This window comes from Sphaeramia orbicularis, chromosome 9 (assembly GCF_902148855.1).
Source record: "Sphaeramia orbicularis chromosome 9, fSphaOr1.1, whole genome shotgun sequence".
Taxonomy (NCBI): domain Eukaryota; kingdom Metazoa; phylum Chordata; class Actinopteri; order Kurtiformes; family Apogonidae; genus Sphaeramia; species Sphaeramia orbicularis.
Genome location: NC_043965.1, coordinates 7,713,333 through 7,736,461, shown reverse-complemented (window position 1 = coordinate 7,736,461; position 23,129 = coordinate 7,713,333). Strand labels below are relative to the sequence as shown.

At 39.1% G+C, this 23,129-nt stretch overlaps 1 protein-coding gene and 11 non-coding genes across 12 annotated transcripts in view; 8 read left to right on the top strand and 4 right to left on the bottom strand.

Moving 5' to 3' along the window:
• Positions 1 to 23,129, top strand: part of LOC115425582 (collagen alpha-1(I) chain) — a 118,483-nt gene that overhangs the window by 2,489 nt on the left and 92,865 nt on the right. Inside the window, exons 2-5 of the mRNA XM_030143212.1 lie at positions 7,445 to 7,453; positions 8,826 to 8,973; positions 14,042 to 14,200; positions 14,291 to 14,483. Of these exons, the coding sequence (XP_029999072.1) occupies positions 7,445 to 7,453; positions 8,826 to 8,973; positions 14,042 to 14,200; positions 14,291 to 14,483 (509 nt within the window). The remainder of the gene's footprint in view (positions 1 to 7,444; positions 7,454 to 8,825; positions 8,974 to 14,041; positions 14,201 to 14,290; positions 14,484 to 23,129) is intronic.
• Positions 9,978 to 10,059, bottom strand: trnas-gcu (transfer RNA serine (anticodon GCU)). Its single transcript has one exon. It is a non-coding gene; the product is annotated as a tRNA-Ser (tRNA).
• trnaa-agc (transfer RNA alanine (anticodon AGC)) lies at positions 11,190 to 11,262 on the top strand. Its single transcript has one exon. It is a non-coding gene; the product is annotated as a tRNA-Ala (tRNA).
• trnas-gcu (transfer RNA serine (anticodon GCU)) lies at positions 12,563 to 12,644 on the bottom strand. Its single transcript has one exon. It is a non-coding gene; the product is annotated as a tRNA-Ser (tRNA).
• Positions 13,195 to 13,276, bottom strand: trnas-gcu (transfer RNA serine (anticodon GCU)). The gene has a single exon. It is a non-coding gene; the product is annotated as a tRNA-Ser (tRNA).
• trnas-gcu (transfer RNA serine (anticodon GCU)) lies at positions 13,501 to 13,582 on the top strand. Its single transcript has one exon. It is a non-coding gene; the product is annotated as a tRNA-Ser (tRNA).
• trnaa-agc (transfer RNA alanine (anticodon AGC)) lies at positions 16,153 to 16,225 on the top strand. Its single transcript has one exon. It is a non-coding gene; the product is annotated as a tRNA-Ala (tRNA).
• trnaa-agc (transfer RNA alanine (anticodon AGC)) lies at positions 16,816 to 16,888 on the top strand. Its single transcript has one exon. It is a non-coding gene; the product is annotated as a tRNA-Ala (tRNA).
• trnaa-agc (transfer RNA alanine (anticodon AGC)) lies at positions 17,479 to 17,551 on the top strand. The gene has a single exon. It is a non-coding gene; the product is annotated as a tRNA-Ala (tRNA).
• trnaa-agc (transfer RNA alanine (anticodon AGC)) lies at positions 18,142 to 18,214 on the top strand. Its single transcript has one exon. It is a non-coding gene; the product is annotated as a tRNA-Ala (tRNA).
• On the bottom strand, positions 20,172 to 20,253 carry trnas-gcu (transfer RNA serine (anticodon GCU)). Its single transcript has one exon. It is a non-coding gene; the product is annotated as a tRNA-Ser (tRNA).
• trnas-gcu (transfer RNA serine (anticodon GCU)) lies at positions 20,465 to 20,546 on the top strand. The gene has a single exon. It is a non-coding gene; the product is annotated as a tRNA-Ser (tRNA).

Sequence of the window (23,129 nt, the reverse complement as noted above, 5' to 3'; positions counted from 1 at the left end):
TTTTAGAGGTCAGTTAATGGCAGCGTAGCTCGTCGCATTGACCTTGATTTTCTACATGACAATAAAAAATTTTACAAAAGTAACTAGAAGCACTCGGAGAGCACAGACCTCCGCCAAGGCAGATCAGTGGGCCCCCGTCGCCCCCACACCCCCGATCACCACCAAAATTTAATCATTTGTTCCTTGTGCCAGTATCAACATTTCCTGAAATTTTCATCCAAATCCGTCCTTAACTTTTTGAGTTATCTTGCACACAAACAGACAGACAGACAAACACACAAAACCAACACCGACAAAAACATAACCTCCTTGGCGGAGGTACTAAAGTCTGGTTATGTCCTCCAATAACACACTAAGGTTGAAATTTTGAATCCCAGAGTATTTCTATGAGTGTCCTATAAAGGGTTAGCTCAGTGTTTTTCAACCTTGGAGTCGCCTGGATTTCAAATGGGGTCGCCTAAAATTTCTAGTAATTGATAAAAATAAAAAAAAAAGTTACTTATAAAAAAATATTTGTAATGATTCAATATATATTTTATTATAATTGAGACACCACACACTTTTTATAATGAAATTCAACTTCAAATAAAATGCAGGATATAATATCTGAGAGGGCATATCTTGATTGACCCGATCATGTGACCGTGTGTGTTACTACGCTTCAACCGGTCCGGACACATTCGGAGTCAGAAAACTGGACCGAACAGAGAATGGACAGATTTCTTCGTCCTCCTGGCCCCGCTAAGACACCTCCAAGATAAACTGAGAAGGAGACACCAAAAAGGCAGAGAAAATGCCAAAATATCTGCTATGTGCTAGCGTACTGTCTCTCCCCGTCTATAATAATATACATTTTATAGCCTAAATGTCGTCTAAAATCAACATTTATTTGCAACATAGTATAGCAAACTATTACATGATCAAAAGCAAGTTAATTTTAGGGAAAAAAATTCTCTTGAATGTCTGGAGACACCAGAAATTTGTGATGTTGAAATGGGGTCACGAGCCAAAAAAGGTTGGGAACCACCGGGTTAACCACTCCCAGACTGGATCATCAGCGCAGAATAACTGGTACCTAAGTAGATGTTTCAGAGTTCCAAAAAAGAACAATCCCCCTAAAAGGAATGATGCTTCGTGTGTTTGGTCTGAACGTCCACCACCTCCAGAGTGTGTATTAAATGTTGCCCTGTGTTATCTCCAGACACAGTCCTGCCATGAAACTGTCAGTGTTTGGCTGTACTCCTGGGACACAGTTAAGTCCAAATGTACCTCTCATCTTCTCTCAACACATGGACTCAAGATGCCACTTTGTGTGCCTCCACCTGGACACGTCAAGTCCGTCTGCTTTGAAAAATAACACCTTTCCATCTGTGTCTCAGACTGTTTCTGTTTGAGTACAGTAAAAGGCTTCTCAGACCTCTAAACTACCTCTTATGAATTCCACTCACGACGTTAAACCATTCTGTGAATTTGACAAAAAAAAAAAAAAAAAAAAGCTTCACATGTTCCAGTTGCAGTGAGGAGTGAGAGCGGTTTGTGGTGAGATTTCGTGGCATAATGCAAACTGAAGAGTGTCTGAAGAGCGTCTGAAGAGTACGGTATTCGCTGAGGACCTTCACATAAGAATGCATGGCTCTTCTCAGCAGTGGAATGCACCTTTCATCGCATTATCAGAGGCCAGTCATGTGTGACTGGAGTCTCAGTGGTGGAAGGACAAATGCACTGAGTGATGAAGCTGGGAGACAGGTCGACAGGTGACGGCCAAGTCTTTCACTACAAAGAAGACGACTGTATGACATTACACATAAAATATAGTATGAAAAGACCTGGATTTACTGAATGTGTGTTCAAGAAGTCAGTTTTGCTGTATTTCTTGTCTGGTTCTTTCCTGATACTTGAAAATGCTGAAAATGTATCTTTAGGTTTAGGGTTAGATGTGATGATGGCCCAGAATGGGGAGGTTCCCAAACGTTTACAGCTTCAAATCTAGGAAATCAATTCATATGTTCTTTGGTGGTTTTCTGTAATGCAAGAACAAAGAGGAAGATGATATCCAAATGGTAACATACACTAGCAAACAATATGATATATGATCTTGTTCCGTGTCGTCAACTTGTTTTACTTTTTCAGGCTTAAAGTTTTTGTCCTGTTGCATGTTTTCCGACTGAGGTGTCTCTTCTATTTCCATTGGCTTTGTAAACTGGAGTTTTATGTTTATGTTGTTTAGGCGGTGACTGTGGCTCAGGAGATAGCGCTGGTCATCCAGTAGGTTAGGTTGGTGGTTCAAATCCCTCTCTATCCTAGTTAGGTGCTATTGTGTTTGGAAGACACTTTGCCTCCAGAATGTTTGGTGGTGGTCAGAGGGGCCTTTTGGCGTGAATGTGAGAGTGAATGAATGATGTAAAGTGCTTTGGGTGCCTTGAAAAGTCCTATAGAAACCCAGTTCATTGATATTATGTTTAGAAAATGATGTATTGTGTTATTATGGATTTTAGTCGAACCAATAAAAAAAAAACTGTGTGACCCATTTTAGGTCCATACTCTAAGTTTGGAAATGCATTTGTCCATCTATCCATTCTTCCTTCCTGCTGTCCTTCCTTTCTTTCTTCAGGAGAGTCCCACTTAGACAAGATCTTAAGGTTTGTCCCTCCAAGGACATAAAAGCAAATCATAAGATGACATGATATATGCTGTGTCATTTAAACGTAAGGGATTCCTAATGGTCCAAAGTCCATAGATATTCATCATCCACTGACTGTACAACTCACCCTTTTTTTTGTCTGGTTATGGCCTGTCGGTTGGTAATCTCACCATACACTTGTATCTTGGGTTAATGCCTTCACTGTGTTAAAGTTCTCCTGCACCATTTGCATAATCTCCTGTTTTTGGTCCTTCCACTGTTTTCTTAGTCTCCCAATGGGTTGCTATTTTTTGGGTTTCCACATGTACATTCTTATTGTATCCTTGTGTCAGGCACCCTTGGCACATCACCATACCATCTGAGTTGGTTTCTTTCATTCATTGTGAGTATGGATGCAACTTTAAGGGTTTTTCTAAAGTTGTTTCGGACCTTTTCTCTGCTTCTAACTCCAAAGATCAACCATAGAGCTCAAGTTGCTTGGATTCTGCTCTTGAGTTTCAGATTTAAGAGTCCAGGTCTGGCTACCATAGAGTACAGGTCTTGGAATTGTTGTGTCTATACATACTTTGACATCTTACTGTGCATACAGGTCCGTAAGTATTGGGACAGTATTTTGAGTACAATGGTCTTAGTTGTCCAATTACTTTAAAGCCTCTGAGAAATGGAGCGACACTGTATATAAATGGTTGTAATTCCTAAATAGTTAATGCAATATTTTTATTAAACCCCTTGAATTAAAGCTGAAAGTCCACACTTGAACCTCATCTTGATTGTTTAACCCATAGAGACCCAAGGTGACTTTTGTGGCAGTTTCCAAATGAATTTTTCTCTCTGCTTAACCTTTCTTAAGTGATTTATCACCATTTATTATAATATCCTCTGAATTTTGCATTTTTTCTGGTGAAAATTGTGCATTTTCTTATGTTTAATTAACTGATCATGCAGATGTTCATAAAAGCTCAGTGTAAAGTCAAAGGTTATTATATCAAAACAGAGAAAACTGAAGAAAAAGTGACTTGTTCAGTCAAATCTCTCATTAACAGAACATAAACCCAGTGTGTCCATCCACTGTCATTGATCCAACTCCATGGGTTTTACTGGTGAATCAATGTTGTAGAAGATGACAGTGTTTCCACGGTAACTACGGAGCCTCTAAACGTCCAAATGTGTCATATCTGATGACAAACTGTATTTTACACCAATTATTTACATGTATTGATAGAATTAGTGGATGAAGACTTTAGATCAGTTTTTGGTCAACAGTGGATGTTTGGATCTTTATGGCTTAATTTTACATCCATTGTGTTGACGTACGGAGACAAAACTACAATGTATATGTCGCTGTCCAAATACTTATGGACATATTACCTTGAATTTACAACACTAATCATCATTAATGATGTTAGAGGTGGTTGCTGACAGCTTCCAAATAATCACTACAGACTTAAATACATTCACGACCCTTGAGACGGTAATGCTAGATTACCCACAATGCTTTACAACACACCATACAGTGCCAGTCTGTTGTTTCTGAAGACTCTTAATGTATACTTTATTGAAAATGTGCTTAGAATTTTAGCTTTGATAGTTTTGTGAATTACTCTCCAACCTGAGACAGAAGATTGTCATAATTATGGGAGACAAGCACACATTATTCAAAGTTTCCCCAAAGTTGACCTGTTTGAGCCTTTAGATGTTTTATGAACACAGCCCCTGGTTATTAAGATTACGCCAATTTTTTCATTGATTTATTGGTGTATTATTTCACTGCTCACACAAGGTAGCAGTTATCATGTCTGTTGTAATCATATTTAAAGTTTCATGAAGATCAATCCCTGACATACACAGCCATTTCTGGTATCTAATTCTGGGAAACTCGAGGCCTATTTTTATTTAATTGAGGCTATTTTTTCATATTTCATATTTGTTCATGTTTTGCAGCTGTATACAATCAAGTATTTTGATTCAGCCCTTTTTTTTTTATTTACAGAAATGGTTTTGACACTTTAATGTGACTATAACTTAGCCTAACCTGTAATGTAGCCCAAATCAGAGAAAATGCTGAAATATACAGGGTTTTACTTTGGTTTTCATAAGGCTTATGTTCTGCTAAGGTTTCTTGGAAAAAGATCCGTAGTTGTGGAGACTGGAGGTCCTTCCACAAGATTTTTTTTAATGTTTTCAATTGGAAGAAAACTTAATTTAGCATAACTTTGGACCATTTTTATCCTAATATATGTGGACCTATTTTGAAAACCAGCTACCATTTAGCACTTGCAGAAACTAGTGCAATGAGGAACATATGTAATCATTAGATCTGTTGAGTTTTGATGCGCTCCGCATTTATTAGACAGGCATCATGTATTATTGATTATTTTTGATCCAGGCCACTCTGCTCTTCAGGCATTTCCTCAAAGCTGTTTAGAGGGTGGGGTTAGATGTATTGTCAAGGATGAAATCATAGATAATAGCTGATATTACTCCCATGACAGTTGTTTCTTCTTCTTTCCACGATCTGCACTTGACCCGAAAACTTTTCAGGATTGCAATCATGAAGCCCAATCCCAAACTCTTAAATCTGAAGGCGAGTGATCTCTTAATACGCCAGTTTATTGAAAATCTGTTTGTAATTTTTACTGCTAAGATGCTTTGTGAATTACTCTTAGACCTGAAACCTTGGATTATTACACTAAAGAAACACACACCCATAATTTTGGAGTTTCTCCAAAGTCAAAAGCCATTTATTGCCGTTGAGTGTTTTATGAATACAGCCCCAGGTGATAATGGAGACTGTAGTATTTCCACATTGATTTATGGAGTTTTCTCTTTCTTTCCTTTGTGGGTAAAGCCTGGCTTAGAGAGATGTGAAATCCAAACTGAGATTCAGAGAATTTTCACAGATGTTGACGTCTGTGCCCTCAAACATGCTCATAGTAGAACTTCTAGAACAGAACAGTAAAAGAAAACAACGAGACAGCACAGAGTAGAGGTTGACCATAACAGTAGGTCAGAGCAGGAATTGTTAACTGATGCAGAAATAAAAAAAATGAATAAATCAACACTGAAACATATTTATTTATCCTTTAACGAGTTAAAATCCTCACCTAGGTGAAATAACTAGACCTGAACAAGACAATAAATGATAATTTCAACAATGATTTCTATTCAAATGTAGAGACAACACCTTGACAAGTGTGTTGTTTTCTCAGTCCATTAAAATAGACTTTAATTGACTGAATATAATGAGTTGACAGTTTCAGTTCCTTCTTTGAATCATTCCACGAAGAAAAGTCAGTGTATTAAAAAGCTGTTACCAAACACTGTTCTGTGTCAGAACCTCGATCGGTAGGATGTTCTAGAAGCACAGATCGATAGGGTTTTACTTATGTAAGTATGAAGATAAAATGGAAGCAACCCACAGAGAGATTTATAAATAACGACCAAACAATGTGAGAGACTGTGGACAAAGAAGGAAACTTAAGAACAGGAGACAGAGTGTCATCCTGTGGTGGACTGATTGGCAAATTCCAATGCCAATCAGACACAGAAATAGAAGGGGTTTTCAAAAAGTTCATGGAAAAAGAACATAGCTTTCACATGGTTTAAATTGCATGATCCTCAGTTTTACACAGATGGACTTAAAGGGGTCATATTTTGCTAAACCCACTTTTATTAGTCTTTGGTTCATTTATTTGTGAATTTGGACCCTAACCGTTCAAAAAGTTTGAATTTGAACCCTCCAGGTGCTGCAAAGTTATCTTTATATTCATTCCGGCAGAAATCAAGTGGATTTCTACAACCCGTTTCAATTCCTTCTTAATTTGTGAAGTTTTATAACTAGTTATGACACAACATTTGCGTGTATAAGCTCAAGACCTCCAACGAACGTTTCTCATAATTGTTTGTCAGCAGTAGCGGTTGTAGTAAAAACTGAAAATATGTCCAAACTTTGAGCTGATTACCTAAAATGTTCAGCCGTTGGTTGAATTAACGAACTCAAGTGGCTGAACGGGACAGAGAAGCAAGGTCAACAACCTGGAGGGGGCGGGGCCAGCGCTAAAAAACATGACCTTTCTGGTGTCATTACCCAGAAATAGGGTTGAAGATGGACCTGTGGAGTTGAATTAATGAAGAATTCAGACCCAAGCATAGCATTTACAGTTTATGGAGACCGCAGGGAAATGTTTGAAAATGCATAATTTCATTTAAAAAAGCAAAGTATCACTCCTTTAAAGGCTGGTATCGACGCTTGCAGAAGTGTTTGGATTGACATGAAACATCATCCCTGTAACCATTTTCTCCAACTGTCCTTTTTCTACAAACTTTTTGAAGCCCCATCGTATAAAGTCAGTAATGTTTACACTGTTTGTAACTCATGCATCTGTTTGTATGTAGAGCATAAATGAGTCTTAAAGCCGTAAGTGTATGGGTATTTGGTTGGTGTGCAGGTTCATCATCACCACTCATTCTTCCTCTTCTGGACCTCACTCATTGCTCTGACTAATCAGAGTTGTTTGAAGCCTTTCTACTGGCTCAGTATTCTCCATCTCAGAGATTTCCCACGGTTCATTTCTTACTGGCAGCATCTTCTGGCACCATCTGTGGTCAGAACTGGCTGTCAAACAGGGCGGCGGTGCCAGCAAACTGGCCCCCACATGACTGATGGACTTGTTGTCTGCATGTGTTGACTGCGTTGAATAAAATAGGGCGTTTTGACAGCACGCACAGTTACATGCTGTTAGCGGTGCAGAGTTCTCAGCAGTGACAGTGCATGTGTTTCCTTTATCCATGGCTGTTTCTCAGCTCCAGTCGGTGAGAAATGAATGGAGGCTGTTAAGGCTTCATCACCGCCCCGCAGTGGGTGTCACATTTCATTACCCTGGTAAATGACTGCTGCACCTCTGCACTGGCATGTAACAAAAGTTCAAGAGGTGGGTCACGAGTAATGGAGACAGTACAGTGGAGCTTATTTTTTCCCCCTTTCCTTTAAAATAACTAACAATGAGATGCATTCAAGTACATCTAAACAACAAGAGCTTTATCATCACCATAATAGGAAAATACAGAACAAAGCTTACTTAAAGGGGTCCTATTTTACTGTTTTAAATGGAATTATGCATTTTAAAACATTTCCTTGTGGTCTACATAAACTGTAAATGTTCTGTGTGGGTCTGAATTCTTCATTAATTCAACTCCACAGGTCCATCTTCAACCCTATTTCTGAGTAATGACACCAGAAAGGTGGCTTTGAGTGCTGGTCCTTTAAATGCAAATGAGCCACTTCATTGCCCCACCCCCTCCAGGTTTTTGACAGTGCTGCTCTGTCCCGTTTCTCCATACTCTGAGAGATGTTCGTGGCAAATCTTGACCTTATATGTGCAAATGTTGTGACATAGCTAGTTATAGACGCAACAAATTAAGCAGGAATTAAAACAGGGTGTAGAAATCACCTGGATTTTTGCCACAATGATATAAAGATAGCTCTGCAGCACCTGGAGGGTTCAAATTCAAAATTTTTTGAACTATTAGGGTCCAAATACACAAATCAGTGTACCAAAGACTAATAAAAGTGGGTTTTACAAAATATGACCCCTTTAACCAATAATATAAAAACATCCAGAGCCATGTGTTGATGCCAACTAAAGTATAGTCAACCCAAAAGTTTCTCTTATTAATGTAATGTCCTTTTGTGGTCATTAGTGGCACAAAATGAAAATGCATTAAAGTGTGTAGAGTTATTATGATTCTGAAATTTTCATTTGTTTTTACAAAGCCTGGCAAAAAATGTAATATCACCATACTGTTAGTCATGTTTTTGGTCAAACTGTGATATCTGCAAACTTTACTCTCCTAACACCATTGCTTCATTTGGCATCAATGGCTATGATCTGAAAAAAATATGACTTAGTTTTCATTTAGTGTAATAAACCTGGTCTTAAGGTTTACATGGTGTTCTGAATACATAGTCATGGAGTTTTATTCAAAGCACAACACATTTTTGTGAGTGGTAGGTGGCAGAGAAGTGTTTTCTCCTCCACTGAGTAGTTTTTAATCTGTTTTTTTTTTCTCTTGGTTCTTGCTGTTTTATGCTCCAGAACAACACAACCAATCCTTAAACAGAGCTTGATTGTTGTATCATTGTTTGGTAAATCACAGATCTGTTTTTTCCTATATTTTCCAACAGAGAAAGTGGATTTACTGCATCATTTCTCTCAGATGGCGGCAAGTTTCACCAACGTGACTCTGTCAGAGGACGGCCAGATGTGTCCGACTCTACATATCAGCATGTATGGCCTTCTGATGATGCCCACACAACAGGCATTTGGACCAAGGTACAACACTGTTCTTTAGAAGAGTTTCCACAGTTAGGCCTAAATACTGACAAGTGTGCATCATTCTTTCTGCCATCAAGATATTAAGTGCTGACAGTATCAATCCTAAATGATCATTGTATTCATTTTATCAATCAATCAATCAGTCAATCAAATTTTATTTATATTGCGCCAAATTATATCAAAAGTTATCTCATGATACTTTACATATCGAGTTGGTCAAAGCCAGACTCTAAGTCAATTTACAGAAACCCTCCAGGAGCAAACACTTGTGACTGTACAGTACTTAAGTATTGTTATTAACTTATTTATGAACTATAACAAATTTACTGCTACTTGTTGCTAAAACCTGTGTGTGTTGGTCCGTTGCCTCAGACATAAACCCACTTTCAGTGTGAGTTTGGAAGTTCTGTTCATAGACTGTTTTAATCCATGTCATTGAGAATAATATTAACCCTTTAAGGACCGTCATTGTAACAGGCCACCTAGATTTCTTTATGTTGTTTTTACAAAAAAAAAGTGTCAAAACATGTGCTTTTTGCCAATTCTTTTGCACCTTTTTTTCAGAAAGAACTTAACTTTAAATATTTGGCCATTATCATGATTTGTAAAAAAAAATAAATAAATAAATAAAAAAAATAAACATGTTTAGCAGTAAAAACTAAATTAATGGACTTGAATTTTTAGCGTATTTATTATGAAAAACAACTGTAAATGCGCAACTATGAGCTTATAGAAATAAACTTTCAACTATTTTACATGTACTCAAGCATTTTTGTTTTCCTAGATCATTCTGTTTTCATGTTATAGGTTTTTTTTTTTTTTTTGTTTCTTTCTAATCATTTTTAGCCTGTGTGTCTGTTCCCTTTCTGTCTAGTTGTAGAAGGAGCCCCTCATTTCAGTGAGAAGAACATCCATGATCTGCTTCTTATACAGACACTGCATCTCTTTCTGCCCTGGCTAGCTCTCTGAATATATAAATATAAAAAAGAACAGGAAAGTTGCGACGAGGATGGGATTCGAACCCACGCGTGCAGAGCACAATGGATTAGCAGTCCATCGCCTTAACCACTCGGCCACCTCGTCTGTTGATAGAGTATTAGTTCTGAATCCCACACAAACCACATCATTCAGTCATGGACTTTACAAAGAGCTTGATCAGAGAACTTGAACTAATCCATCTGACACTGTCTGAACAGAACCTGTGACTTCTGACCCCCAGACTCAGAGGTCATCAGACCAGGTGGTTAAGGTGATGAACAGCTGATCCACTGAGTTCTGAACATATAGATGGTTATTGTAATGATTTGTACCAGGTTTTGGATAGAATAATAACCTATAAATAATGACAAATACAAACTTTACTCTATGGTTTAATGTGAAAAAAGTCCAATTACATTATGAAAGTGTTTCATATTGTCCAAAGTATCCTAAACTAAGTGCAATTTTATCAATATTATGCCTCAGTTTATTATTTACTCATGTGCATTACAACTTACAGATCACATTTATTACCAGGCAGAATATTGTTAAAATTACACTTATTTCTATTTAGATATTTCATGATGTTCATAGTTGTTCAGGTTATTCACATTTTTGTAAAAGGACAGTTTGTAAATGTTATTTTCATGTAATTTTACTTTTTTACATGAACACATAAAACATCATTTACATCACTGATTGTTAACATCTTCCGTGTAATTTTTGTATTTCATAAATCCAACCTGTGGGCCTGATTGGCTGATTTGGACTCTAGATCTCTTGTCTAGATGGAGACATCTAAAAAAATATGGATTTGAAAAAACTTGGTTCATAATGAATAAACCTACAGAATTCCACTTCCTGATCCTCCAGATTCTAGAAACCACATCAACACAGAGTCTTGGAATGTCATAGTAGCTTTTGGTTTAATATGTGTAATTAATTCCTTAAAATAACATTTGTTGAGCTGGTTTGCCTGCAAGTGTTGAAGTGATAAGTTTTAATTGTCCAACACTAAGGACAATATGAAGGAAGCCTGTCTGGGTTCAGGAAACTGATAAAAAAAACCTCCTCCTACTAGTCAATAATGAATAATATAGTGACAAATTCATGGTTTTAATGAGTAAAACGTGTGGTTCAAAGAGGAGCTGAGTCGTCCTCCAGCCCAAACCCTCAGTAGAACATGAAGCGTCAGCTGTAACACAACATGGACTAAAAATACATCTGTCCCACCAGGGGAATTAGCTCAAATGGTAGAGCGCTCGCTTAGCATGCGAGAGGTAGCGGGATCGATGCCCGCATTCTCCAACTAATATTGGATACTTTACTATTGGAAACAGTCTGGTTGAAAGTCCGTCCACATCAGAACTGGAGGAGTTGGTGTAATGGTGTCACAGATGGAAAAAGAAAAAAACACTGGGTTCCTCTAAGACTCTTTGGTCATATTTCATCCTTTTCGGTTGGTTCATGGTTTTGTCTGGTGTCTGTGGAAGGTAAATATGTCAAATCCAGTCACCACTAAGCTGATGGTAGAACACATCCAGGGCATGAGGTCCATTAAACCAGACTGTGCTGTAGTGACCTCTTGTTCTGAACTTCTCATTGGATTCACAGATTCAGGTCTAATACCTGACTGGGTTTAAGGGTGTATTCACACCTGAAAAGTCCTTTGGTCTGCTTATTTGATTCAGATCAAATGTGGACTTTATTTTTTTCATTTGGGTCGGATCGCATTCGCATTGCACTTTTTGCAAGTGGACCAAAATGCGTGAACACAAGCACACATGTGATGAACTGCGCTTGCATTGGACAGAAAAGTCGGGGGCGGGGTGAACCAGAGACGGCTGGTGTTGATGAAAATAATCGTGGTACTCCTACATACAGTTATCATTTTAGGAATATAAATTGTATTTTTACTGACACAAATTTTTGAAAATAATGTTAACACTCATGAAAGCTCAGCCGGAGCCAGTTTCATAATACGGGCATCTGACCAAATGTCAATGGCAGACTCAGTTTCCTCATTGCTCCATGTCTGTCCACAGCTCATAGCAGCTGCTGTTCGCTCTGACCACCCGTAAACCTCGGCTACTTCCAGCGGCTACAGTGGCTCATCAAGCACAAAAAGGCACAAGATTCCTTGGTTTGGTTCGGTTCGAGGTCGGTTATATTCACACCAGAAGTGAACTGGCCCAGAGTCCGTTTGGAAGCGGACGGTCTCGGTCTGCTTGTTTGGTTCAAATCAGAGTTCACATATTTGTATTCACACCTAAAAAAAAGTCTGGACTTTCTGGGGAAACAAACTCTGGTCCGTTTTAAATGGACCAAACGTGGTAGGTATGAATACATCCTAAGAGTCCAGAGCGGAGGTGTCCAGTCCTGGTCCTCGAGAGCTACTATCCTGCATGTTTTAGATGTTTCCTTCTTCCAACACACCTGAAGGTCATTATCATGCTTCTGTAGAGCTTGATGATAGGCTTATCATTTGAATCAGGTGTGTTGGAAGAGGGATACATCTACAACATGCAGGACAGTAGCTGTGGAGGACAAGGGTTGGACACCCTCAGTCCAGAGTATCAGCACATTCTTTACCCATTCAATAAAGAGTCGACGAGGATGGGATTCGAACCCACGCGTGCAGAGCACAATGGATTAGCAGTCCATCGCCTTAACCACTCGGCCACCTCGTCTGATGACCCCAGAGGTAGAGGTCAAACTCTGACATCACCTTTATCCAAGACTCTACATGCAACAAATCTCATATTGTCTGAACAAAAGGGTTAAAGAAATGTTAAGTACAAAAGGAGGTCACACTAAATACTACTAAATACTAAAATAGCCTTGAATTGACAAAATGAAGGAATTAACCTAGCGAACTGCACAAACCACAGTGGATTAGCAGTCCATCACCTTAACCACTCAGCCACCTCATCTGATGGTTGTTGTGTCATAAGCAGATTCACAGTGACTTCTGACCCTGGATCAGACAGTGAGGTGGATTCTATTCAGTCTTTGTTTTTAATATCCATCACTGTCAGAGTTTGACCTCTTGAAATATGTTAAATCTAGTCAACACTAAGTTGATGGTAGAACATATCCAGGTCATGAGGTCCATGTAGTGACCTCTCATTGGACTCACAGTCCAATGAGACTCACAGACAATACTCACAGTATTAGGATATCAGACTGGTTTTAAGAGTCCAGAGTATCAAGAGATTCTTTACCCATTTAATAAAGTCACGACGAGGATGGGATTCGAACCCACGCGTGCAGAGCACAATGGATTAGCAGTCCATCGCCTTAACCACTCGGCCACCTCGTCTGATGATTTAGTGTGTCATAAGCAGATTCACAGTGAGCTCTGACCTCTGACCCCTGTTCAGACAGTAAGGTGGATTCTATTCTGTCTTTTTTTTGTTTTGTTTTTAACGTCCATCACTGAAAGAAGTGGTTTAAGCTGGATTCAGATCCTGGTCTCGGAGGGTCGGATATAGAGTCTTGAATAAGGATGATGTCAGAGTTTGACCTCTGACTTGGAGGTCATCAGACGAGGTGGCCGAGTGGTTAAGGCGATGGACTGCTAATCCATTGTGCTCTGCACGCATGGGTTCGAATCCCATCCTCGTCGACTCTTTAGCCGTTTGTGAATAAATTGCGATCCTACTCTGACAGAGTTCTGTGTTCATCATGACCTCATTAAAGATCCATGGTCTGAATTCACTCTTATCCATAAAGACCCAGTGTTACTTTTCGCAATTCCCAAATGAATTTTTCTTTATTTTTAGCCTTTTTTAAAATAGTTTATCAACATTTATGCTAATATTATGCTCTGTATTTTGCATTTTTCAGTGATAATAGGTATTTTCCAATGCCAAATTTCAGATGAATTTTGTCAGTAGGTTGAAGAGGTTCAGGAGTTAGGGTAATTTGAATGACGGTATCGCTGGAGACACAGTCGTCCTAAAAGGATTATCTGTATTGATCTCGTCTGTAACCCCCCCTCCCATCTATGCAGCCTGTTTTATGTGGTTAAATCAGGTGTTTGTGTCATCAGAAGGTGTGGGTCTATGTGTTTCCTTCTCTGCAGGTTTTGTGATGAGTTCAGTGTCCTTATGGAGCTCCGGAGTTCTCAGCAGGAGGAGAGCAGTGTGGTGACTCTGTTAAACTCCCAGCATCACATCCACCTCCAGCTTCGCCTCAGCCCACGCTCCCTCACCTTCATCTCCACCCAACACCGAGAATATGAGTACATGTGACCTCCACCAGATCCACAATGACCCAGGGCGTATGTTCAACCAGAGCGTTCACTGGTCTTTGTCTCTTCCATCACACTCAGGTTTCCAGTCCGGTCTCTGTATGATGGTCAGTGGCACCGGGTGGCTCTGGGGGTCTCTCCTCTTTGGTTGGAGGTCTATGTGGACTGTTCTCTGGTGGAGCGAGTGAACTGGGCCTATCCTTGGCAGGGCATCTCCACAGATGGCCTGCTGATCCTTGGCGGCAGCTTGGAGGGATTTGAGACACCCTTTGGAGTAAGACAGCACAGTGCACAGCCTTAAAACACACACAAAAACTAAACTAAATGTGTTTTAAAGGGGTTGTATTTTGCTAAACCCACTTTTATTAGTCTTTGGTTCATTTATTTGTGTATTTGGGGACCATAATAACTCAAAAATTTTGAATTTGAACCCTCCAGGTGCTGCAAAGCCATCTTTATATTTATTTTGGCAAAAATCTCATGGATTTCTACAACCTGTTTTAATTACTTGTTAATTTGTTGCGTGTATAGCTAGTCACGTCACAACATTTGCACAGATAAGGTCAAGACTTCCGACGAATATTTCTCGACATAATTGTTTGTCAGCAGCAGCGGTTGTAGTCCATACTGAAAATATGTCCATACTTCGAGCCGATTACCTAAAATGTTCAGTTGTTGGTTGTATTAATGAACACAAGTGGCTGAACGGGACAGAAAGCATGGACAACAACCTGGGGGAGGTGGGGCATGAAGTGGCTCATTTGCAATTAAAGGGCCAGCGCTCAAAACGACCTTTCTGGTGTCATTAATCAGAAACAGGGTTGAAAATGGACCTGTGGAGTTGAATTAATGAAAAATTAAAACCCAAGCAGAGCATTTACAGTTATGTAGACCACAGGGAAATGTTTGAAAATGCATAATTCCATTGAAAAAAGCAAAATATCACTCATTTAAAGGTTAAAGTCACTAACAAAATTATGTGGACTATTTATTTTCATTAGACTCATTACTGTTGGAAGTAAGATGTAAAAAATATAAGCGAAGTCTTAGCTCTGTTGTTTTTGAAGGGTTGAAGTTAGTATACATGTTTATTTTTCGTTCTATGTTCTTTAGTTAACAAAAGAAAATACAGGAAATAAGTGCACAGCCTTAAAAGACACAAAAAAACTGAACTAAATATGTTGAAAGGTTAAAATCACAATTTAGTTTGACCTCTGACCCCATGACAAGAAGTAGCACAAACAATTAGAAACATCTGACGTGTGTTGAATGAAACCTGGTATAAAACATCAGAAAATTAATGCAACAAAGACATGTTAAGTACAAATGGAGGTCACACTAAATACGACTAAATACTAAAATAGCCTTGAACTAACAAAATTAACAAAAATGATGGAATTAACCAAGAGAATTGCACAAAGCACAGTGGATTAGCAGTGATGGTTGTTGTGTCATAAGCAGATTCACAGTGACTTCTGACCCCGGATCAGACGGCGTTGTGGATTCTATTCAGTCTTTTTTTTTTAATATTCATCTCTGTCAGAGTTTGACCTCCTGAAATATGTCAAATCCAGTCAACACTAACCTGATGGTAGAACGCATCCAGGTCATGAGGTCCATTAAACCAGACTGTGCTTTAGTGACCTCTCGTTCTGAACTGCTCATTGGATTATCAGATTCAGGTCTAATATCAGACTGAGTTTAAGAGTCCAGACTATCAAGAGATTCCATTCAATAAAGGCACGACGAGGATGGGATTCAAACCCATGCGTGCAGAGCGCAATGGATTAGCAGTCCATCGCCTTAACCTTGACAAATTCATGGTTTTAATGAGTAAAACGTGGTTCCAAGAGGAGCCGAGTCAACCTCCAGCCTAAACCCTCAGCAGAACATGAGGAGTTAGCTGTAACACAACACAGACTAAAAATACATATGTCCCACCAGGGGAATTAGCTCAAATGGTAGAGCGCTCGCTTAGCATGCGAGAGGTAGCGGGATCGATGCCCGCATTCTCCAACTAATATTGGATATCTTACTATTGGAAACAGTCTGGTTGAAGGTCTGTCCACACCAGAACTGGAGGAGTTGGTGTAATGAAGTCACAGATAGAAGAAGAAAAAACACTGGGCTCCTCTATGACACTGTGTCTTTGACTTGGTCTTATTTCATCCTGTTGGTTCATGATTTTGTCTGGTGTGTGTAGAAGGTAAAGAGGTGAAGTATGTCAAATCCAGTCAACACTAACCACATGGTAAAACTCATCCAGGTCATGGGGGTCCATTAAACCAGACTGTGTTTTAGTGACCTCTCGTTCTGAACTGCTCATTGGATTATCAGATTCAGGTCTAATATGAGACTGAGTTTAAGAGTCCACACTATCAAGTGATTCCATTCAATAAAGGCACGACGAGGATGGGATTCAAACCCACGCGTGCAGAGCACAATGGATTAGCAGTCCATCACCTTAACCCTGACAAATTCATGGTTTTAATGAGTAAAACCTGTGGTTCCAAGAGGAGCCGAGTCAACCTCCAGCCCAATCCCTTAGCAGAACATGAAGAGTCAGCTGTAACACAACACAGACTAAAAATACGTATGTCCCACCAGGGGAATTAGCTCAAATGGTAGAGCGCTCGCTTAGCATGCGAGAGGTAGCGGGATCGATGCCCGCATTCTCCAACTAATATTGGATATCTTACTATTGGAAACAGTCTGGTTGAAGGTCTGTCCACACCAGAACTGGAGGAGTTGGTGTAATGGTGTCACAGATAGAAGAAGAAAAAACACTGGGCTCCTCTATGACACTGTGTCTTTGACTTGGTCTTATTTCATCCTGTTGGTTCATGGTTTTGTCTGGTGTCTGTGGAAGGTAAAGAGGTGAAGTATGTCAAATCCAGTCAACACTAACCACATGGTAGAACTCATCCAGGTCATGGGGGTCCATTAAACCAGACTGTGCTTTAGTGACCTCTTGTTCTGAACTGCTCATTGGATTATCAGATTCAGGTCTAATATGAGACTGAGTTTAAGAGTCCAGACTATCAAGTGATTCCATTCAATAAAGGCACGACGAGGATGGGATTCAAACCCATGCGTGCAGAGCACAATGGATTAGCAATCCGTCGCCTTAACCTTGACAAATTCATGGTTTTAATGAGTAGAACATGTGGTTCCAAGAGGAGCCGAGTCAACCTCCAGCCCAAACCCTCAGTAGAACATGAAGAGTCAGCTGTAACACAACACGGACTAAAAATACATTTGTCCCACCAGGGGAATTAGCTCAAATGGTAGAGCGCTCGCTTAGCATGCGAGAGGTAGCGGGATCGATGCCCGCATTCTCCAACTAATATTGGATATCTTACTATTGGAAACAGTCTGGTTGAAGGTCCGTCCACACCAGAACTGGAGGAGTTGGTGTAATGAAGTCACAGATAGAAGAAGAAAAAACACTGGGCTCCTCTATGACACTGTGTCTTTGACTTGGTCTTATTTCATCCTGTTGGTTCATGATTTTGTCTGGTGTGTGTAGAAGGTAAAGAGGTGAAGTATGTCAAATCCAGTCAACACTAACCACATGGTAAAACTCATCCAGGTCATGGGGGTCCATTAAACCAGACTGTGTTTTAGTGACCTCTCGTTCTGAACTGCTCATTGGATTATCAGATTCAGGTCTAATATGAGACTGAGTTTAAGAGTCCACACTATCAAGTGATTCCATTCAATAAAGGCACGACGAGGATGGGATTCAAACCCACGCGTGCAGAGCACAATGGATTAGCAGTCCATCACCTTAACCCTGACAAATTCATGGTTTTAATGAGTAAAACCTGTGGTTCCAAGAGGAGCCGAGTCAACCTCCAGCCCAATCCCTTAGCAGAACATGAAGAGTCAGCTGTAACACAACACAGACTAAAAATACATATGTCCCACCAGGGGAATTAGCTCAAATGGTAGAGCGCTCGCTTAGCATGCGAGAGGTAGCGGGATCGATGCCCGCATTCTCCAACTAATATTGGATATCTTACTATTGGAAACAGTCTGGTTGAAGGTCTGTCCACACCAGAACTGGAGGAGTTGGTGTAATGAAGTCACAGATAGAAGAAGAAAAAACACTGGGCTCCTCTATGACACTGTGTCTTTGACTTGGTCTTATTTCATCCTGTTGGTTCATGGTTTTGTCTGGTGTCTGTGGAAGGTAAAGAGGTGAAGTATGTCAAATCCAGTCAACACTACCCACATGATAGAACTCATTCAGGTCATGGGGGTCCATTAAACCAGACTGTGCTGTAGTGACCTCTTGTTCTGAATCTTCTCACTGGACTCATAGATTCAGGTCTAATATCAGACTGGGTTTAAGAGTCCAGAGCAGGGGTGTCCAATCCTGGTCCTCGAGAGCTACTACCCTGCATGTTTTAGATGTTTCCCTCTTTCAGTCCACCTGACAGTCATTATCAGGCTTCTGCAGAGCTTGATGATAGGCTTATCATTTGAATCAGGTGTGTTGGAAGAGGGATACATCTACAACGGGGGTGTCAAACTCCGGTCCTCAAGGGCCGGTCTGCTGCATGTTTTAGATATTTCCCTCTTCCATCACACCTGGAAGCCATTACATCATTATCAGGCTTCTGCAGAGTAGGGCTGCTCGATTATAGGAAAAAAAAATAATCACGATTATTTTAGCAATAATTGAAATCACGATTATTAAAAACGATTATTTGTTAACCTTAAAGTTGTTTATTTTTTTCTAGCAAAACAATGTAAAATATACTCTTTAAACATAAATAAAGCTTTTAACCACTAAAACAAAGTATGTTCACTTTTGTACGAAACAAAAAAATCTTTGAATGCAATAAGTGTACTGTAAATTCAAGTATGTTTCCTTTTGTAAATAAATAGTGCACTGTAATTAAACTGCTATAGACCTGCCATAGAACTGCAGCAATAAAAAAAAAAAAAAACACGTAAAGTGCAAATTATAAATTCCAGTATGTTCAATGTAGTATGAAACAGTAAATTTAGTGGCGTGCCGTGAGGTTTCAGTTCAGGCCTTCTGTATACATCAGCCATCTAGAATACGCACGCTAGGGTTATACAGGTTAGGGTTAGGTTAATACGGGAGTTGCAGCGTAAAGAGATTCGGAGACTGAAGATTGCATTGCGGGCGAAGTTGTAAACGGAGTTGTTTTTATGTGTTTTAGTTTTTCATAAGATTATGATAAAGGTGGCGGTGGTTAAACTTTAAATGGTTACAAAGGTTTGTTGTGTTACCGGTCGGTGTGGACACAACTACGAAACACTTTGTGCACGTGCTGTGTTTTTGCTCTTCATCTTCTTCATCAAACCCAAAGTGATTCCATACAATTGAATTTGACTTGCCTTTTTTGTTTACCAAGCACTTCTGCTGTGATTCGTTTTTCCAGGTCGCTAGGTACAACTGTCCTCTTGGGGTGGACCTGCCGGCTAGCTGGCAGCAGTAGCTTAGAGGGGGGCGGGGCAGAGCAGCTCATGGGAGCTTGCGTGCGTGTGAATTAAACAACTCAAAATTAATAATTGTTTTTTCTCGATTACATAATTTTTATAATCGTTGCGTGTAATAATCGAAATCGTAATCGAATTTCGATTAATTGCACAGCCCTACTGCAGAGCATGATAATGAGCTGATCATCAATTGAACCAGGTGTGCTGGAAGACGGAAATCTCTAAAACATGCAGGATACCGGCCCTCAGGATACCTGGCACAAGACCGCCAGCAATGGAAAACACTGGTTCACCTGGTCAGCTCAACGCACTGGGACGGGACACCCACCCCATCGCAGGAGCCCTAGTAGTAATATACCGGCCCTCGAGGACCAGGGTTTGACACCTGTGATCTACAGCATGCAGGATAGTAGCTGTGGAGGACCAAGGTTGGACGCCACTGGTCCAAAGTATCAGCAGATTCTTTACCCATTCAATAAAGAGTCGACGAGGATGGGATTCGAACCCACGCGTGCAGAGCACAATGGATTAGCAGTCCATCGCCTTAACCACTCGGCCACCTCGTCTGATGTTCAGAGTGTCATAAGCAGATTCACAGTGACCTCTAACCTCTGACCCCTGTTCAGACAGTGAGGTGGATTCTATTCGGGCTTTTTTTAACGTCCATAACTGAAAGAAGTAGTTTAAGTTGGATTCAGATCCTGGTCTCTGAGGGTCGGCTATAGAGTCTTGGATAAAGATGATGTCAGAGTTTGACCTCTAGCTCAGAGGTCATGAGACGAGGTGGCCGAGTGGTTAAGGCGATGGACTGCTAATCCATTGTGCTCTGCACGCGTGGGTTCAAATCCCATCCTCGTCGACTCTTTAACTGTTAGTGAATGAACGCGATCCTACTTAAACAAAGTTCTGGGTTCATCACGACCCTAATTAAAGATCCATGGTCATGAATTCACTCTTAACCCATGAAGACCCAGTGCTACTGTTTGCAATTCCCAAATGAATTTTTCTCAATTTTTAGCCTTTCTTAAGTGGTTTGTCAACATTTATTCTAATATTATTCTCTATATTTTGCATTTTTCAGTGATAATCAGGTATTTTCCTATGTTTAATTCATTGATCATGTAGATGTTCATAAAAGCTCAAATTAAAGTTGAGGGTTATTATATCAAAAACAGAGAAAATGGAAGAAAAAGTGACTTTTTCAGTAAAATATGTCATTAATTGGACATAAAATAAGTGTGTCCATCCACTGTCATTTATCAAACTCCATGGATTTTACTGGTGAATCAATGTTAGAGAAGATGACGGTGTTTCCACAGTAACTACAGAGCCTCTGAACCATGAAAAGATGACACACTGCATTTTACACCAATTATTTACATGTATTGACAGAATTAGTGGATCAACAAGTATTAAACATTAACATCAGCAGGTGCTTTTGGTTTTTGAAGGTTAACAGACTTAATACAGGGTTCTGGATGTTATCAAACAAAGAACTCTCCTCATTTTTATAGATATTTCGTAAAGATGACAAACTGCATTTTACACCAATTATTTACATGTATTGATGGGATTAGTGGATCAACAGGTATTAAACTTTTTAAATCAGTTAATGGTTTTGGTTGCCGGTGGATGTTTGGGTCTTTATGGGTTAAAGGTGGTCTATACCATTGACTTTTGTGTGGGAGGTTGGAGAAAATTGAGAAAAAATAATCAAGAAAATAAAAAAATGAAAAGAAAATGAAGGAAATAAAATGAGCAAAAAAAAAAAAAATTAGGAATTAATCAAGAAAGTTGAAGTAAATAATCACACTAAACACCACAATGTGTTGAATGAAACTTGGTATACAACATCAGAAAATTAATGTATATAAGTATGTATTAAGACATGTTGTTTTTTCCTTGAAACTGTAGTTTTTCCTGCTGTTCATACTTCACATATATCCAGATTGGATCTTAATACAGAGTCAAATGCATATATGTGGACATTAGAACTTTACTAAACCAACAAACCTAATATATGACCAGGACTTTTAAACAGAACTGTACATTTATATGCATACTAATGTTCTACTAGTACTGGACAATATTCTGAATTTGTCATATAAACAGCATATTCTGTTTGGATGTTGTAAATGAGCTAAATTGCAGATGTAACATGTTCATTCTTGTCTATGTTGGACGTGTTTACAGAACATTCTGAACACGCCTCTCAGTCGGGGTTTTCACTGCAGTCTCTTGTTTATTTCCAGTCAGTTCTGTGTGTTATAAACAAACCAACTAACCGACAGGCTGGAGTAGAGATGCACGGCCAAAAGAAAAGCCCACATTTCTGGTCGGAAGGAGAAACACATGAGCAAATACCGCCATCCCAAACTTTTCAAGAAGGTGGTTGAAGCAATGAAAGAGGGCGGCTGTGTTCACGTGCTCGAACAAGTCTCGGAAAACTGAAAAAAAAAATAGGTTGTAACGCAAAGAAGCAAAACAGGACAAGCGGCCCCAGACGTTACGTTATGTTAATTTGAGTATTCATAGCTGCGTGTAAACAAAAATTGTGTGGAATATTTATTTTCATTTGCTTTGCAAGCAGCTTAGTAATAGTATTCTGTAATTATAATGGTGTAGACTTGTGTTTGCTGTAATTTTTTTTTATTTTTTATCTTGTAATATAGATTTTTGGATCAAACTTTAGCTAATTAGCAGTGACAGGACACAGGTTACACACTTATAGTTCATAAACATTAACATTCAAACTGTTGTGTTTCAGTTTGACTTACATGAAATTGTTCACAGAGTTAAAATACTCAATACTGTAGGAAATAAAACATGTAAATCATAAGCAAAAATCTTAGCTTTGTTGTTTTGCAGGGTTGAAATTAGCATATGTGTTTATTTCTCATTCTGTTTTCTTTAGATAACACAAGAAAATACAGGAAATATGTGCACAGCCTTAAGACACACAAAAAAAAATGTAATAAATGTGTTGTAAACGTTAAAGTCACTATTTAGTTTGACCTCTGACCCCATGACAAGAAGCAGCACAAATAATTAGAAACATCTGACGTGTTGAAAGAGACCTGGTCTAAAACATCAGAAAATTAATGTCATAAATCTTATATTGTCTGAACAAAAGGGTTAAAGACATGTTTAAGTGCAAAGGGAGGTCACACTAAATACTAAAATAGTCATGAATTGACAAAATGAACAAAAATAAAAGAATTAACCAAGAGCATTAAGAAAAAATAAGCCAGAAAATGCATATAAATAGAAGAAAATTGGCATTAAATCAACAAAATGTGCAAAACATTAAGGATTAATCAAGAAATTTAAGAAAGTAATCACACTAAATACGACCACTTTGGTTTATAGAAGCTGATTTTTCTTTTACACTTTAGTTTTCTTGCTGTTTATTCTTCACATATATCAGATTGGATCTAAATAC